This window comes from Corvus brachyrhynchos, unplaced genomic scaffold, assembly GCF_000691975.1.
Source record: "Corvus brachyrhynchos isolate BGI_N302 unplaced genomic scaffold, ASM69197v1 scaffold142, whole genome shotgun sequence".
Classification (NCBI taxonomy): Eukaryota; Metazoa; Chordata; class Aves; order Passeriformes; family Corvidae; genus Corvus; species Corvus brachyrhynchos.
The window spans coordinates 4,794,216-4,810,139 of NW_008237226.1; the positions used below are offsets into that span (position 1 = coordinate 4,794,216).

Genomic DNA, 15,924 nt, shown 5'->3' on the forward strand with positions numbered 1-15,924 from the left:
TCCCTACACTGATTTTTCAACTGGCATGGGAGCACACACCACCAAATTGACAGTCAGTGTGCTTCATGTGGAAATGTGATAGCACTTACAGTCCTGTTTAAACAGTGTATATCGATAACTTGGCACCGCTGTGTGTATGCATGCATGCATGTAGAAAAAAATATGGTTGTATTGGGTGAGTTGGTTTCCTTCTAAAAACATGAAACTTTTCTTTTCTCAGGGTCTCCCAGGTCAGCCTGGAAGCCCGGGCCCTGCTGGCAAGGAAGGTCCTGTTGTAAGTACCTTGCTTTTTATTCTGTTCCCCCATTGCATGTGAAAGAATGAAGTACAGTTGTATAAAGCAGACATCTCAGCACTGAGCTCTAACACAGCTCTGTAAAAACAGCAAGATTTTCTATTGTATTACTCAAGATCAGCTTGAACCTTTCCATTCATTTCTGTGGGTCTCAGATCAGGCTTGTGTCCTGGAAGGGGAAGCAGAAATACAGAGTTCTACAAAAAGGAGAAAAAGGGAGGGATGCATAAGGATGTGATGTATCAACAATGGTGAAAAGTTAAATGACATTTGCTTCCTGACATATTTCTCCTAAAGCTGAACTCTAATTAAATTGCCTCAGCCATTTAATAATATGATTTCTTTTTCTAGGGTTTCCCTGGAGCAGATGGTAGAGTTGGGCCAATTGGTCCAGCTGGTAATAGAGGTGAGCCTGGCAACATTGGATTCCCTGGACCAAAAGGTCCCACTGTAAGTACAATACAGAAACTTTCTGTTACTATGAAGGTATTTCCAGACTAACCTGTAGGTTCCCAACTCTATCATTAATCCGACACATCTCCCTGTATCCTCCTGTGCTGCTCGTTGGATGGCATCCCCTTACATTCAAGAGTTGTTTTAAATTATTTTCCAGCTATCTAAAATATGATTAAAGAAATGAAAAAGCAATTTTCTTAGGTTAGGGATATTTTGACATTCAAGTGATTAGAATAATATATGTCTATTTTATGATTTCAGCGTGTCCATTTTATCATTTCTGTATATTCACATCAGTAAAATTTCTGTCAAATTTGGCCATTAAACCAGTTATTTATGGAGCAATGTCCAAAGCTCACTCAGCTTTGAAGAAAAGCTACCAGTGACTTCAGTGGGGTTATTTACATGTCCTAGAGAGGCCACAGATAACAATCATGTCCTGGATTTGGGTGTTGCTGTACATACACACACATGCCAACATATAGAAAGTGTATTGCATAGGATACTATATGGAGTGCCATGAATTATAATATCAGAACATAAAGGCATAGAGTTTTGAAAAGACATGTATTTTTGAGCTAATTTAAGTGATCCAAAATGACAGATGGAACTTGTGTGTGTTTTAATTGGGGTTAAAGAAATATTACAGTAAATCTTCTGGCAATGAGAGTGTAAGTCTGTGCTTAATAGTTTAAACTGAATCTAATATGAAGTCTTGGTAAACTTTTATATCTTTTTCTTTCAACTTCAGGGTGAACCTGGCAAACCTGGTGAAAAAGGCAATGTTGGTCTTGCTGGCCCACGGGTATGTGGATAGTTTTCTTTATCACCTACCAGAGAGGAAAAAAAAAAAGTAGATTTTCCAAACCTCTATAAGATAGCATTGGCTTGTGCAGGCAGGAATAGATGATGAAATTAGCAAAGCCCTTGGGAATGCATTCATTTTAGCTTCATGTCAGTGGGGGCTATTATTTAATGGATAAATGAAAGCTCCCCTTCTTGGGTCTTAATTGGGTAATTAATCATGGGGTCTTATCTTACAAAGAGGAAAAAAACAGCACTCCCTGTCCTTAATTCTTAGAGCACAGTGTATGGTTTCTAATTAACCCTGTAAATTTCCAGCTTTTTACTGATAGTTGAAACTTACTAATACTTCCATTTAAGGGACCCAAAAAAGAGTCTGCTGTGGGGAAAATGCTATCAGCAAGATTTCTATACTCTGTAATTCCAAAAGAAGTTTCTTTAAGGATGAATGTGCTGCAATAACTAAAACAATAATGAGAATTTAAAACTTTAAGAATCTTTAGTACTTCTGTCTGTGAAGTTGTTGCAAGTAAATGGTTAAGTTCAAAATACACAGTCAGAAACCTTTGGTTTCGGCACATAATCATTTAGAGATATTATTTATATCAAATCAAAAGTTTGATAACAGCTTTCTACTTGAACATATATAGGGTGCTCCTGGTCCAGAGGGAAACAATGGTGCTCAAGGTCCTCCTGGAGTCACTGTAAGTAACAGCCTCCACACAAATCCAATTTGTGATTTACTTTTCATTAATGGGACTTCCCTTTTTTAAATCCACTTTCCTGTATTTCTTCTTCCAAGTTAATCACTTATTTTTCATTCCATTCAGGGCAACCCAGGTGGAAAGGGTGAAACAGGTCCTGCTGGCCCTCCTGGCTTCCAGGTAAGTAACAATGTGCTCTGTTCAATCTTATCTATGGTTCCCAAAGTGTGAAGAGCTTCTGCCTCAACTAAATTTTTATTCTCATTTCTTTACACTCAGGGTCTGCCAGGTCCCTCGGGTCCTGCTGGAGAGGCTGGTAAACCAGGCGAGAGGGTGAGTGACAGACACGGCATTCCACAGATGGGGCAGGCATTGCATTGAGGGCTGTGTTTGCAATGGCACATGTGGTGAAGCAAGAGCCTGTTGAATCTATTTGCCAAAACAAAGCAATCAGGGTAACATGCAAACTTTAATAGTCCCTTTTGCATTGGAACTTGTATCATACTTCCTTTTTCAAAGTTTTGGTATGAAACAGAGCAAAGACAGCTCGTTGCTGTTTGGGCCTTAAGTAGAAATAAAATACGGTTATTCCCCCAGAAGAGGCAGTACATGAAAAATATTTTACTTCACATTGCTTTCAAAATCTTCAAGGTTCAATCTAACCTGCATTACTCCAATTAGGTTCTTGCACCTCAGTTTGACTTCAGTGAATTTACAATGGCATCCAACTGAGGTAGTTCAGTTGTAGTCCGTGCTCTAGCTGCTGCAGTTAGTGTGTGATATAATCTGCAAATCGAGCATCCTATGTGCCATAATCACCTTTAGCATTTATAGTTACATCTGTGTCCCTGTAAAAGAGTTTACATTGTATATACCTGAAAAAAAGAGCTTGTAATTTGATAACTAACTCTTCAGATGAAAAAATATATCTAATGTGTACTTTGAGATCCTGTGCAGCTGGATGAAAAGGGAGGGGTTATTTCCATGTATGTAATAGACTGTCTGCAAATTTTTCTGAAACTTTTCAATATGCTGCTACAATTTGAGAATTTCCATTTGTGGCTAAGAAACAAAGTACAATTTAAGCAAGTAAGTTTCCCTTAGAAATATACCACTATATCTGCTCTCTTCTAGGGTCTTCATGGTGAATTTGGTGTCCCCGGTCCCGCTGGCCCAAGAGTGAGTAACTAACTGGAAATCTGGTACAGACTGTCTTAATAATATGTTCAGTAATAATAGTAGCTATTCACATTTCCATGTTCCTCAAGGCAAAAAGCTCTTCTCTGTTACAGAATAGTGCATTGCAGCAGACTCCCAGGAAGGAAAGATAATATTCTCTGCTCTTTGCAGGTGTCAGGGTATTTGAGTTAGGGTTAACATGGTTGCCAGTGTTAGTAAACTTCTGTATAAGCAGTATGAATATTACCCAAATAATGATGTCCTGCATTAATGTCTCTTCCAATGAGACTGTGGATGATAAAGGACTGATCCTACAGTGTTACACTGAGGCCTGATGAATGTGAGAATTTTCATTTGCAGTGCCTGTGTTCAGACCTTATTAGCCTGACCATTTCAGTTTTACTATCCCTTGCTAGGCAGCCCCTACCCCCCCAGTACTGTCTTTGAATAAATAGTGGGCTGAATTCAGAACCTGGAATAGTCATTAGAAGGTATTGCCTCCCACTTCCCTTTAATCCTGAACTGTCAATAAACATATTCAAAGAGGTTTTCATCTGCAGTGCCTGTGTTCAGACCTTCTTAGCCTGACCATTTCAGTTTTACTATCCCTTGCTCGGCAGCCCCTACCCCCCCAGTACTGTCTTTGAATAAATAGTGGGCTGAATTCAGAACCTGGAATAGTCATTAGAAGGTATTGCCTCCCACTTCCCTTTAATCCTGAACTGTCAATAAACATATTCAAAGAGCTTTCTGTGGAAGCCTTCCTGCACAGCAGGAAGATCCCATTTATGTAGAGCAAGGAGTAGTTATTAAAGTGCTCAATTAATTATTTGATTTCCAACTCCACCTATAAAGAGATTGATATTTAACCTACTTCTGTTGCTTCTTCTTTTCTTCTAACTTCCAGACTAAATATGTCCAATGACAAATATTCCCATTCATTCTTATAAGTTATGTCAATCAGTTTAAGCAGCACTTTTGCTCCCTATGTTTTAGTGCCGAGTCTGTATCAGTAATCATGTCTGAGCTAAACTCTCATTTTGCCAGTGTATCCAAGCCAAGTTCCCTTTGTCATAGCAGTAGCAGTTATATGCCTCTGCTCCAGCTTGCCCTAAGCATCACATCCCCAGCCCAGGGTGTATTTCATCCAGTATTCCAAATTAGGTCTTACTGATGCTTTATACACAAAACTAGCACTTCCTAAAAATACCCCACTGCTTGTGCCAGATCACATCTTCCTTTATCATGTCTGCATCATATTGTTGGCTATTACCTTTCCCTTTCAGTCATTTTCACCATTGAAACCTCAGTTTACAGCAGAATTCTCAGTTTTGTGCCTAAATAACTAACCTGGTACTAGTACTCTTGAATTTTATCCCTTTGCTGTGACAGCCTTTTAGCAGGTTATTCACTTCTTCCTGTGTAGTATGCCAATCCTTCTTGCTGTTGACAAATGCTTCCACCTTTGTGATATCTGCATATTTCTTCTTTTTCTGCCTCTCTGTAATTAACAAAATGTTTGAAAAAAAAAATCAGTTGAGGAAGAGCTCTACAATAAAAGTTAATCTTTTTCATCACTGGTGCTTTCTAGTAGTGTGCTATCTCCCCTTGAGTCAGTTCTTTGACCACATTATAATTTTTATACAAAATTCCAGATTTTCCAGCATAACTAAAAATCTCCATTATACTTTATCAGATTATTCACCAATGTCCATCTTAATCACACTGAGATAATTTGAGAAATATTTAGTAAAACTGGTGTTTCTATCTTTGATAGATCTACTGTGTATTTAAATCAAGTTTCTGGTTACTTCCATGTCTTCCATATCATATCTATGAATCAGAATTTATCCTTATACCTGTATTAATGTACAGGTCACATTTGTAGGCTTTAGGTGTTACCTTTATTCTCCATAATTCACCAGGCATTTGCCACTGTAAAAATAATTGTTTTCCAGTTAATATCTCTTTAATTTGGCTAGAATCCATTATTTGTCCTAAAACAGAATCTCCATTTGACAGTAGAACGCCAGACACTGTTAACAGAAAAAGCACAGTAGCCAAAATCCATGTTCAAGAAGTATTCATACTTTAGTTGTCAGCTGTTATCATGATGCAAGACTTTATTACTTCATTTTAATATTTTTGTGTCAAAAACTAGAGCCGGTTCTTATGACCAATTTAGTTAATAGCTGCACAATTCTAATGAAAGGTTTGTTCAGATAAAAATGCGTCACACTGTCATTGCTCCTAGCCAGTGCTTTCAGCTACAGAACAATTCAAGGAAGCACTCAGACCAGACTGTCTCCTGTAGGGTGAACGTGGTCCTCCCGGTGAGAGCGGTGCCGTTGGTCCTGCTGGTGCCATTGGAAGCCGTGGTCCCTCTGGCCCCCCAGGCCCTGATGGTAACAAGGTATGTCATTTCCAGCTGCCACTGCCTTACTGTTGAATTCCTGATGAACGCAATCCAAAACCTCTCTCCAAGTGGTAAAGTTCCATTCCAGCTAGTCCACATTAATATTAAATGGGTTTCTGTTTAGTGCCATAGATGATGGTAGGGGAAGTCAGTTTGAATACAGGTTGTCAGCTGAGTATGCTGTTATTCTGTTTGGAGATAGGATCCGAGATTCTGACCAAAATTCATGCTGACTTCTATTTATACCCACATCTACTTGTACACAGGAACTTCTTGTGTCTAGTAAGCACTATTTTTCCCCAAACATTAGGGCAATAGTAAGTGATCATCTAACAGATGATGATGTTGGCTTGATGCTAAGTGAATCTGGGTCTTAGTTTTCTGGGTAGTTTCTTAGGTTTTCATGGGTAGTCTTTCTACAGAAGTTTCGTTTGGAACATGGACCTTAAACCTCAGGAGCCTACAGAATCAGAGACAGTGTTCACATCTAGCATCTTCACTAGCTGGAAAAGTAGAACACGTACAATAGCTCAAGACAAAAATGTTACTACTCACACTGTTTACAACCAAGCAGAATGATGGGCAGAATAGTAATGATTTTGTTCCAAATTGTGTGAGTGACTTGATCCTGACTTACATGATATGCTATTGCTGTTAGGGTGAGCCTGGAAATGTTGGTGCTGCTGGTGCTCCTGGTCCTGCTGGCCCTGGTGGAATCCCAGGAGAGAGAGGTGTTGCTGGTGTTCCAGGAGGCAAGGGTGAAAAGGTGAGGTGGACAACTGCCTTGTTACTGCATGCACAGGTCTGAGATGCCTAAATTTCATTAACTTGGAAAAACCTGCAGGTTATCCCAATATGACTTTTATTTACTGTGAAACTGTATTACTCAATAGTCAGCAAGTAGAGGTTTTGTTGGTCTTACAGACTGACAGTCTTTCCTAAGGTACTATCCTAAAACTTTTTAAAAACCACTATGTATTGACATGCAGATTAATCCAGAACACTAAGCTGTATTAATAAAAAAAAAGAGAGAACAGAGTGCTGATCTGATTTCTTTACTCCAGTGATGGCCTGAAAATAAATTTTTGTTATATGAAGCAGATGACATTTTATGTGTCCGCCCATATGATGTCATTGTTTTTAATAGCTGTTTTCTTGCTTCATATGGAAAGTATAATATGAATACCCAGAAGAATTTTTACAGATGAATATCTCTTGACCAAAAGAAAAGACATTTTGAAGGGAATTCGTATTCTTTATTTCTAATACACATGGACATGGTTTTCAATTTCTAATTCCATTGAAAATTCTTGGGACCTGGGAGAAGCCAAGTAGGTTTCCCATGAAAGAAGCAGGTTTATTCTGAAAAGCATGTCAGTCCTCTTTGCAAACCTTCCCTTTGCAAATCAGTACCTACTCAGCAATAGGAATGAAATAATAATCAAAGTTCATTTCTCCAGAAAACCTAGCATGATAAACTTTTTTTGTGATGTCTAAGTAATCCACAGATTGTCAGTAAACAGCTCAAGACTTCTTTCATACAAACTACTGTGTTCATTAGCAATACAATTTTTCCCACTGTGTGTTCCAGGGCGCCCCAGGTCTGAGAGGTGATACGGGTGCAACAGGAAGAGATGGTGCTCGTGTAAGTATCTTATAGTTCTACTTGATTTTTTGCCTTACTACACCTCAGAACTTAAATATCTGAGAATGTTCAGGACTTGCATTTCCCACTGTATTGCATTACTGCTTATATCTGCTCATTTTTGATACAAATCAATTTAATTTTGTTGCCCCTTGCCAAGGATGATTGAATTCAGGGGGAGAGAGAGAAAAGTGATCACTTCTCATGCATCCAAGCAGAGAAATTACATGAGCAGAGTATTGCACAGACATTGCACAGCTGTTCAGTATGACAGTATCCTCTTTAATTTTATGGGCTCAGCCCAGACAGCTAATTTTAAAGGCAGCCTGCAAACTTACACAAAACTATCCTTAATTTGAGATTCCAGGTTCCTTTCTTAGAATTCATACTTTGGGAAGGAAAATAACAGAATATATATATTTTTTATAAAATCATGTGTCCTTTATATTGAGAACATCTGAAAGAAAGTTCCACACCTTTCTTCAAGAGGAAAGAGAAAGCTTATTTAAAGTAGTTGGTCCTACTTACATTTTATTTGAAACAGTGTCCTGTCTCTTGACCTGTAGGGTCTCCCTGGTGCCATTGGTGCTCCTGGCCCTGCTGGTGGTGCTGGTGATCGGGTAAGTCTACTCTTTGAATGAAAAAATGTCTAGTTGATACAGTTTACTCACACATGAATATTAAAGATGAGTTCCATAAGAACTAATTCCATCTTTCCAGTGTGCACAAATTTTTTAAGTTTTTCAGATTCAGAGAGCAAGGGCTGATGGGACTATTCAATAAAGCTTGCCATAGGACCCCAGACCTTTTTCTGAGAGGGCAAGAAAGAGGATGCACATCTACATGGCAGCGGGTTATATGTGGAAAAGATTCTGATTCAGAATTCAAATGAATTTTTCCCAGTTGAGGTTAAACTCCATCATCCTCCTCATACTGTGAGAGGAGATTTTGATACAGCCATGAATAACCACACATTATCTCAGAATGATCCTTTATGCTGTCTCATATCATTAGAAATTATTAAGGTGGATCAGAACCAGAAGCATTTTCAGTAACATCTGAGAGACCCGAGGAGACTCACTATATATATCTGTACCACAAGGTCATTCCTGTTCTGACTACAGTAAGGCCATTTCCCAGTGTCAAAATGGTTTTGGCTGTCTTTTAGGGAGAAGGAGGTCCTGCTGGTCCTGCTGGTCCTGCTGGTGCCCGTGGTATCCCTGTAAGTAACAATTTCTACAATTATTCCTGTGTCAAAAATATGATGTTGAGAAAATTGCCCTTTTAAAGACCATTCCAACCAGTCCTCTCTTCTTTGTCCTCTCTCTAGGGTGAACGTGGTGAGCCTGGTCCCGTAGGTCCCAATGGATTTGCTGGACCCCCTGTGAGTTTTGTTTGTACTTTCCTGTTATTTATGCCATAACCTTCCTCTGTTTCCTTTGTAAGATTTTCAGTTCCTCACTTTGTCTGTTTTTCTGCCCACAGGGTGCAGCTGGTCAGCCTGGTGCTAAAGGCGAGCGTGGGCCCAAAGGACCTAAGGGTGAAAGTGGACCAACAGGTGCCATTGGCCCAATCGGTGCTTCTGGACCACCAGTGAGTGAATTGTGTCTTTGTGAAATGCATAGTTCTTAACATGCAAGCAATACATTAGCCTGAAAGCCTTGAATCCTGAAAAGGTAATGAAAAAAAGAAACAAAACTTCAAACTAGGCTGTGAGAAAAGTTACCATGCTGATTTTCACACATTACGTAAATTTTATCAATCTATTTATGTGGGCTCAGATCATGAGTCTGGAACTGAAATGAAGAGAAAATAACTAATTTTCAACTTGCTCTGAAGATCAGCCAAATCACTCTATCTTGGACCATTCAGGGGGTGATTGGGTAAGTTCTGACCTGAGGATGTTGACACTTTTCTCTCAAGGATGGGCTGTGCTTTCACAGTCTGATTTTCAGACTCAGTCATCCATATGCATGTGTGCAAATTTTTCCATGCACCCATTTGCAGACAGGCTTTTCATGTGCTGACACCTTTATAGCCCAAAGCTGTATACTGCTTCACATGCACATAGCCCGTTGTTGGGGAACTGGTTGAAAGTTCATGATGATGCAGAAAGTCAGACCTACATACTTCAAATACCACAAAATGTTGCAGGATAACATAGCTTAGGTTACTTACTGTATGATTTTAATAGACCAATACCAGGGTCTTGCACTATGTGGCTGAGTTAGTCACAAAGTGCAAACAGAGGACTTGATGATTTCGTCCTGCTTCCACATTTTGACTTCCAGGTTTGTTTAGATGCTTGTAACACTTGCTAGGAAATTAATTTGGATCACAAATGCCTTATGCAACTTTTCTCAGGCCTTATGATACCAATTTAAAATGTCTGTGAGAATTTAATACCCTATTATCAGGATAGGCAGCATGGTTTTGGGCCCAGTCCTCCTTCCACTGGTGTAAAAATCACCCTTAGCTTTCACAATAGTGAGACTGAGCCCTTACTCTAAATAGGGAGCATTAATTGCCTTTGTTTGATCCATCTCTTTTTCAATCCTTCCTACTTAGGGTCCTGTTGGTGCTGCTGGTCCTGCTGGCCCTCGTGGTGATGCCGGTCCCCCTGTAAGTCTTCAGACTTTTAGTACTGACATTGTTGCTTTTCATGAAGTTTTTGTTTCCTTTAAACCTAATCTTCGTTTTCAATTTTGTTTTTAGGGCATGACTGGTTTCCCTGGTGCTGCTGGAAGAGTTGGTCCTCCGGGCCCTGCTGTAAGTAATGAAGTAACTAATAAAGAAGCTCTGTGGGAGAGAAGTCAGAAGTTACTTTGCTTAGGGATAATCCTAACTTTTGTTTTGTTTATATGAATCATAATTGCACTGGAATCATCTCAGGTCCTTATAGGATTGGGTAAGAAAAAATCTAACTGTTTGAACTCCCAGAGTATGACCTATGCATTTAATTTGTGAGTTTTTTATAATCCATCAAGCATCCCTATGTATCTTGAAGCACCCAACCATTTCCAAAAATCTGTATTTATTTGCTTTTGCTCAAATCAATGGCTATGCAATTTCTCATGATGGAGTGGAATAAGAAGGTTATGTCCAATCTGCAGAAGAATGTTAAGGTTATTGTATGTCCACATTTTCTAAAGTACCTGCAGTTCTAGCCCCTGTCTTGAGCAGGGTAAACTCTCATTGTGTTTTAGAATGTGAATATTTTTTATTTTTCAGTAATAAATTCTCATTCCAGATTGAAATTTGCAGTTTTTATTTTCAAAGCTGTTTCCAACCATTATCAGGCACTTCTTTTCTTAGATGCCCTAGATTTAAATAAATTTTAAATCTCAATATCCAAAGCAAATAATTCTCTTGAACTGGAAGATACTGTTTGTTTGGGTTTTTTTCTCACAGATGTTATAGTTGCAATTAATGTCTCCAAAGAGAGACAGAGATATATTTTCCCACCAAATTTTGCTACTTTCACCTGCCCAGAGTAAAAAAAAAAAAAAGAAAAAAAAAATCACTTCAATAATTCTACAGCTTCCAGGTTTCCACTGCTAACAAAGCAATAGAAGTTGCTGCTTTGGAGCAGCTGATAACCTGTTTATTGCAAGGGACTATTTTTTTACATGGACTTAAAATGAAATTTATCTATGTTGTCCCCAGGTCTATATTATAATGGTATCATATTCATACTCAATCCTAGGGCATCACTGGTCCCCCTGGTCCTCCTGGCCCAGCTGGCAAAGATGGTCCTCGAGGTCTGCGTGGTGATGTTGGACCAGTTGGCCGCACTGGTGAGCAAGGTATTGCTGGCCCGCCTGGTTTTGCTGGTGAGAAAGGTCCATCTGGAGAGGCTGGTGCTGCTGTAAGTTACTGAGTATCACATCTCATTAAACATTTCTCTTCCTGTAGATGTTATGGCTTCTGAGATATTTCTGGTGTTTGTGAAGGGCTTTTCTACTTTGTCCACAAATTTAGCAAAGCCTTTATGTAGAAGTTCCACTGAGACACAAGAAATTGTTTATAGGCATGTTTGACAAACATGTCATAAAAGTGAACCTGATCCCTGGGTCAGGGTTTTCTTTCTCTTTTTCTCTTGTGGGGAGTTGCAGCTTTCTCTAACTACAGAATAAATTGATATTTAGTCTGAGAAAACTAAGCACATCTTCTGCTCTGAAATTAATACTCATGGACGGAAAAGGAAGGAACATGTGAATGTCCCTTTAGAACAATCTCAATTCACAGCTGCAACAGAAACTCTGATTTGGGGGGATCACAAGGTTCAAGTTGTCTGCCCCCAGGTTGACTTAGAATTATACAAAAAAATTAATTCATTTTGAGTATCTTTAAGCTTTCACATCCAGAATTACTGGCTTTTTTTACAGTCAAACATGTTTCTGTCTTATTGAAGTAAGCACTTGTGTGAAATATCACAATTGTTACTCAAGAAAAAATTATAGAAACTTCTGTGATCTGCAGAAATTGCAACTGAGAATGAAATTTTCAGTGTCATTGTCAGATGTGTATGTTACATTTATTTTTGTCCATTAATATAAATATTATTCTCTTCATGTCATAGGGTCCTCCTGGTAGCCCAGGTCCTCAGGGTATTCTTGGTGCTCCTGGTATCCTTGGTCTGCCTGGCTCCCGGGGAGAACGTGGTCTTCCAGGCATCTCTGGAGCAACAGTGAGTATACCGTTAGTTAACTGCTTTAAACAGATAACATGTAAAACAAAGAAAATGGAAAAAACCCACACACATTTGAGGTTCCCCCCTATGGGAAACCAGGGAGATGTAGATTCTGTTGTTTCCAATTCTGTTGGAAACAGAGGATATGGACTTACCAGACTTAGAGAAATGGAAGAAATTATGGCTTGTTGTAGAGAATTATTAGCAAGTGAGCATATTTCTCAGTGTCAGAAATGTTAGAGGTTTCTAATAGTAACATCTAGAATGAAGATAATATTTGATATAGATAGGTAGGTTTCTTATGTCCTGATTGTTTTTTCCTTCCCAAACTGATTGCAGAGAAATGTTTCACTTAGATGAAGGCCAAAAGTTCTGTCAGGTTGGTTTGTGTTGTATTATAATGTCACATTTTCTTACCACTGTTCCTGTATTAGGGTGAACCTGGTCCCCTGGGTGTTTCTGGTCCTCCTGGTGCCCGTGGTCCCTCTGGTCCTGTGGGTTCTCCTGGTCCAAATGGTGCTCCTGGTGAAGCTGGACGTGATGTAAGCTGTCTTTTATCCTCTTCATGTTGCTTTTGTTTTATTCTGAGCCAAAGACAAATACTCAAAAAAAGTGCATGGAACTGGAGGCTGTTCTGCTAGCAAACTTGTACAATGTCTTCAGAGAAAGTTTTATCAGGATTTTTATAGACATGGATTCCTATGCCCAACTAGGTGACAAATTTTTAAAGCACAAGTTGTGTCTGAAATACATCCTGAAATCACTCTCAGAATCTTTTGACTTTTTACGTAAATGCCAAGAAAGATGGAGCAGGGAAAAAAGATAACTTTCAGGAACGTATAAAAATTGAAGCCTTATCAGGGAAGATTATTTGATAACCTGAAGCATTGTTAATTATATTGTTAATACAAATCTTGCAAAGAGAACAGAGAATATTAATTTTAAAATCCCAAAGTTTGTTTCATTGGAATTTTCTGAAGGAAAAGGGTTTTGTTTGGACACAGTCTAAGAGCTGAAGTGAAATTAACATTCACAAAGGAAACCATTTAATCTTGTGAAGTACCACAACAAAATAATTTAGTTGTGGCTATTGTTTAGGTCCTTTTCCCTCCACTGGCATTTTTCACCTAAAAAGAAAGTCTCAGTTTTAAAAGACTGCAAGCTAGATGAAAACCACAATTGCCTTAGCCTTCTCATTTACAGAAGTGTTGCAAAGCCCAGTAATTTTTTCTTTACCGAACTTTTAAAAACTAAAATATTTGAAGACCATTTTAGTTTTCTGACAACATTAGTATATTTAAGGGATTTGAGAACGGTGTGTATAAGGAAGACGTTTTTCTCTTCAAGATTTATACTATCCTATCTCAATATCTTCTCACTGAAAGCAATTAGACTGAGACAGTTCTGTGTGAGATGAAAGGTGATTGAATTTAGTAATTTTTTTCATGGTATTTTAATAGGGCAATCCTGGAAATGATGGTCCTCCAGGCCGAGATGGTGCTCCTGGTTTCAAGGTAACTTGTTTCTTTTTCTTTTATTTCATTGTCTTGGAAGAAATATTCCAATATGTGTAAGTCAGTAATAACACAAAGTCTCTCTTGTTGCATTCCTTTGTTTCCAGGGTGAGCGTGGTGCTCCTGGTAGTCCTGGTCCCAGTGGTGCTCTGGGTGCTCCTGGTCCTCATGGCCAAGTTGGTCCTTCTGGAAAGCCTGGAAACCGTGGTGAACCTGTAAGTTGATGAGATAATTATATACCTTAACTTTTTGGATTAAGGTCTAAGAGGACTAAGACTTGTCTATCATATATACATATATACAAAATACATCACACCTCTACAATGTATAGATAATTACTTCACTTTCTCCAGAGATGTGTTGAGCACGGAACCTTCATTAGAACAATATACAGCAGTTACATGTATTTTCTATTCTTGTTTCAGGGCCCTGCTGGTGCTGTCGGTCCTGCTGGTGCTTTTGGTCCAAGAGGTCTTGCTGTAAGTCTGATTTTTAAATACATTACCACATTGATGCAAGAAGAGAAAGCATGCTTTATTGATAAGGACTTTGGAAGTGATCAAGGGGCCCAAAACGTAATGCTTAAGGACCTGAAAATATTTAGGGACTTAGAATCTCAATATTAGCATTCTCTTTTGTGGGATCAGTCCTGAAGCTTTTGGGATTGGCACTCTTCCTGGGTGTATTAAGGGGATGTCCATTATATACATTGGGATATGGCTTAACGTAGAATACTTATACTGAATTCTTGCCTTGACAGTAATATGTTCTTGAAGCCTTCTAATTTATTCCTCTGACACCTATATCCCTTCCTAGGGCCCACAAGGTCCACGTGGTGAGAAAGGTCTACCTGGTGATAAGGGGCCTAGAGGTCTGCCTGGCTTGAAGGGACACAATGGATTGCAGGGTCTTCCTGGTCTTGCTGTAAGTAAATGGTTTTTAGGGGGTTGAGTATAAAGAGCAAAAAAACCAAAATAAGGTCACCCTAGCAAGGAATTACATATGCACAATAGAGCATGTTAATACCACTTACTCCACTGTGCAGCACCCTTCAAATCAAGAGTCATAAATAGGCTCTTTAACATTCAATGTTTTTGTACAAAATGGCAAATTCTGGTATTGGCATTAGAACTGTGAGTACCATTAGTTGCCTTGAAGCTCAGTTGCATTTGGCTAGCAAAGAATTAAAAAATCCTCTGCCTTTGTTTCAGTATTATTTCTTATTTTGGCCAGAAATTGTAAAACCTTTATCTCAGAAAAGCCGAAGTAAGCTGGGGATCTTCTTCCCTTTAAATTTGGGTATTAAATTTGGGTATCAACTTTAGGAATTACAACTTTTATTTTAAAGCCTTTTCTGAAGCTCAGAAGAAACAATATAAAGAATTTTACAGATCTAAAGATGTTTATATACATCTTTACTCCCTCTCTCTGCTCTTCCCAAAACAAGCATTTTATACCCAACTCCACTAATAAATGTCATTAGCCCTAGATTCCCATTCTCTGAGCCCAAATACATGTTGCCTATAGTTCCCTCTTGAATGAAGCAAACACAAAAATGTTCCACTGCTCTTTTTTTGATGATTATGTATCTTTCCCAATAGGGCCAACATGGTGATCAAGGTCCTCCTGGTAACACCGGCCCTGCTGGCCCAAGGGTATGTGAATTTCAGAATATATTCAAATAACTCCCATTCTGATTGTGCAGTATATATGTATGCTCCCATTCATATGAATCTCTATTTGTAGCATTTTTACTGTCATTAAACTGTTCAAATGTCCTTTTAGGGTCCACCTGGTCCTTCTGGTCCTCCTGGTAAAGATGGTCGCAATGGTCTCCCTGGACCTATTGGTCCTGCTGGTGTGCGTGGCTCTCACGGTAGCCAAGGTCCTGCTGTGAGTATAACCTTTTTTTTGTTGATTTAACACATTTATGTTACACTATAAGCCTAGCAGTTATGTCACTCCAGAAGCCTAGCAGTTTAATAATGCATGTGGTTTTATTTCTTTAAAAATATGTTTAATATTAGGGAAATGTTTAATAGACCTAAACTAAGAGATTTTGTTCACTCCTTATGGCCAGAGAGCAGATACACAAAGGAGATGTGGTAGTCCTACACTGTGCATCTTCCACTGCTTCAACCCACAGCAGTCACCACAGGGCGAGTCCATGTGTGCTGTTTCCAATCAGAGCTGAGGGTGCCAGGAGTTAAGCAGGAAT

General features: G+C 38.9%; 1 protein-coding gene across 1 annotated transcript in view; it reads left to right on the plus strand.

Moving 5' to 3' along the window:
* Positions 1-15,924, plus strand: part of COL1A2 (collagen type I alpha 2 chain) — a 39,339-nt gene that overhangs the window by 19,520 nt on the left and 3,895 nt on the right. The window contains exons 24-48 of the mRNA XM_008629908.2: positions 221-274; positions 647-745; positions 1,503-1,556; positions 2,206-2,259; positions 2,386-2,439; positions 2,539-2,592; positions 3,394-3,438; positions 5,753-5,851; positions 6,513-6,620; positions 7,446-7,499; positions 8,066-8,119; positions 8,668-8,721; positions 8,830-8,883; positions 8,985-9,092; positions 10,068-10,121; positions 10,215-10,268; positions 11,206-11,367; positions 12,082-12,189; positions 12,627-12,734; positions 13,653-13,706; positions 13,814-13,921; positions 14,132-14,185; positions 14,523-14,630; positions 15,308-15,361; positions 15,492-15,599. Of these exons, the coding sequence (XP_008628130.1) occupies positions 221-274; positions 647-745; positions 1,503-1,556; positions 2,206-2,259; positions 2,386-2,439; positions 2,539-2,592; positions 3,394-3,438; positions 5,753-5,851; positions 6,513-6,620; positions 7,446-7,499; positions 8,066-8,119; positions 8,668-8,721; positions 8,830-8,883; positions 8,985-9,092; positions 10,068-10,121; positions 10,215-10,268; positions 11,206-11,367; positions 12,082-12,189; positions 12,627-12,734; positions 13,653-13,706; positions 13,814-13,921; positions 14,132-14,185; positions 14,523-14,630; positions 15,308-15,361; positions 15,492-15,599 (1,917 nt within the window). The remainder of the gene's footprint in view (positions 1-220; positions 275-646; positions 746-1,502; positions 1,557-2,205; positions 2,260-2,385; positions 2,440-2,538; positions 2,593-3,393; positions 3,439-5,752; positions 5,852-6,512; positions 6,621-7,445; positions 7,500-8,065; positions 8,120-8,667; positions 8,722-8,829; positions 8,884-8,984; positions 9,093-10,067; positions 10,122-10,214; positions 10,269-11,205; positions 11,368-12,081; positions 12,190-12,626; positions 12,735-13,652; positions 13,707-13,813; positions 13,922-14,131; positions 14,186-14,522; positions 14,631-15,307; positions 15,362-15,491; positions 15,600-15,924) is intronic.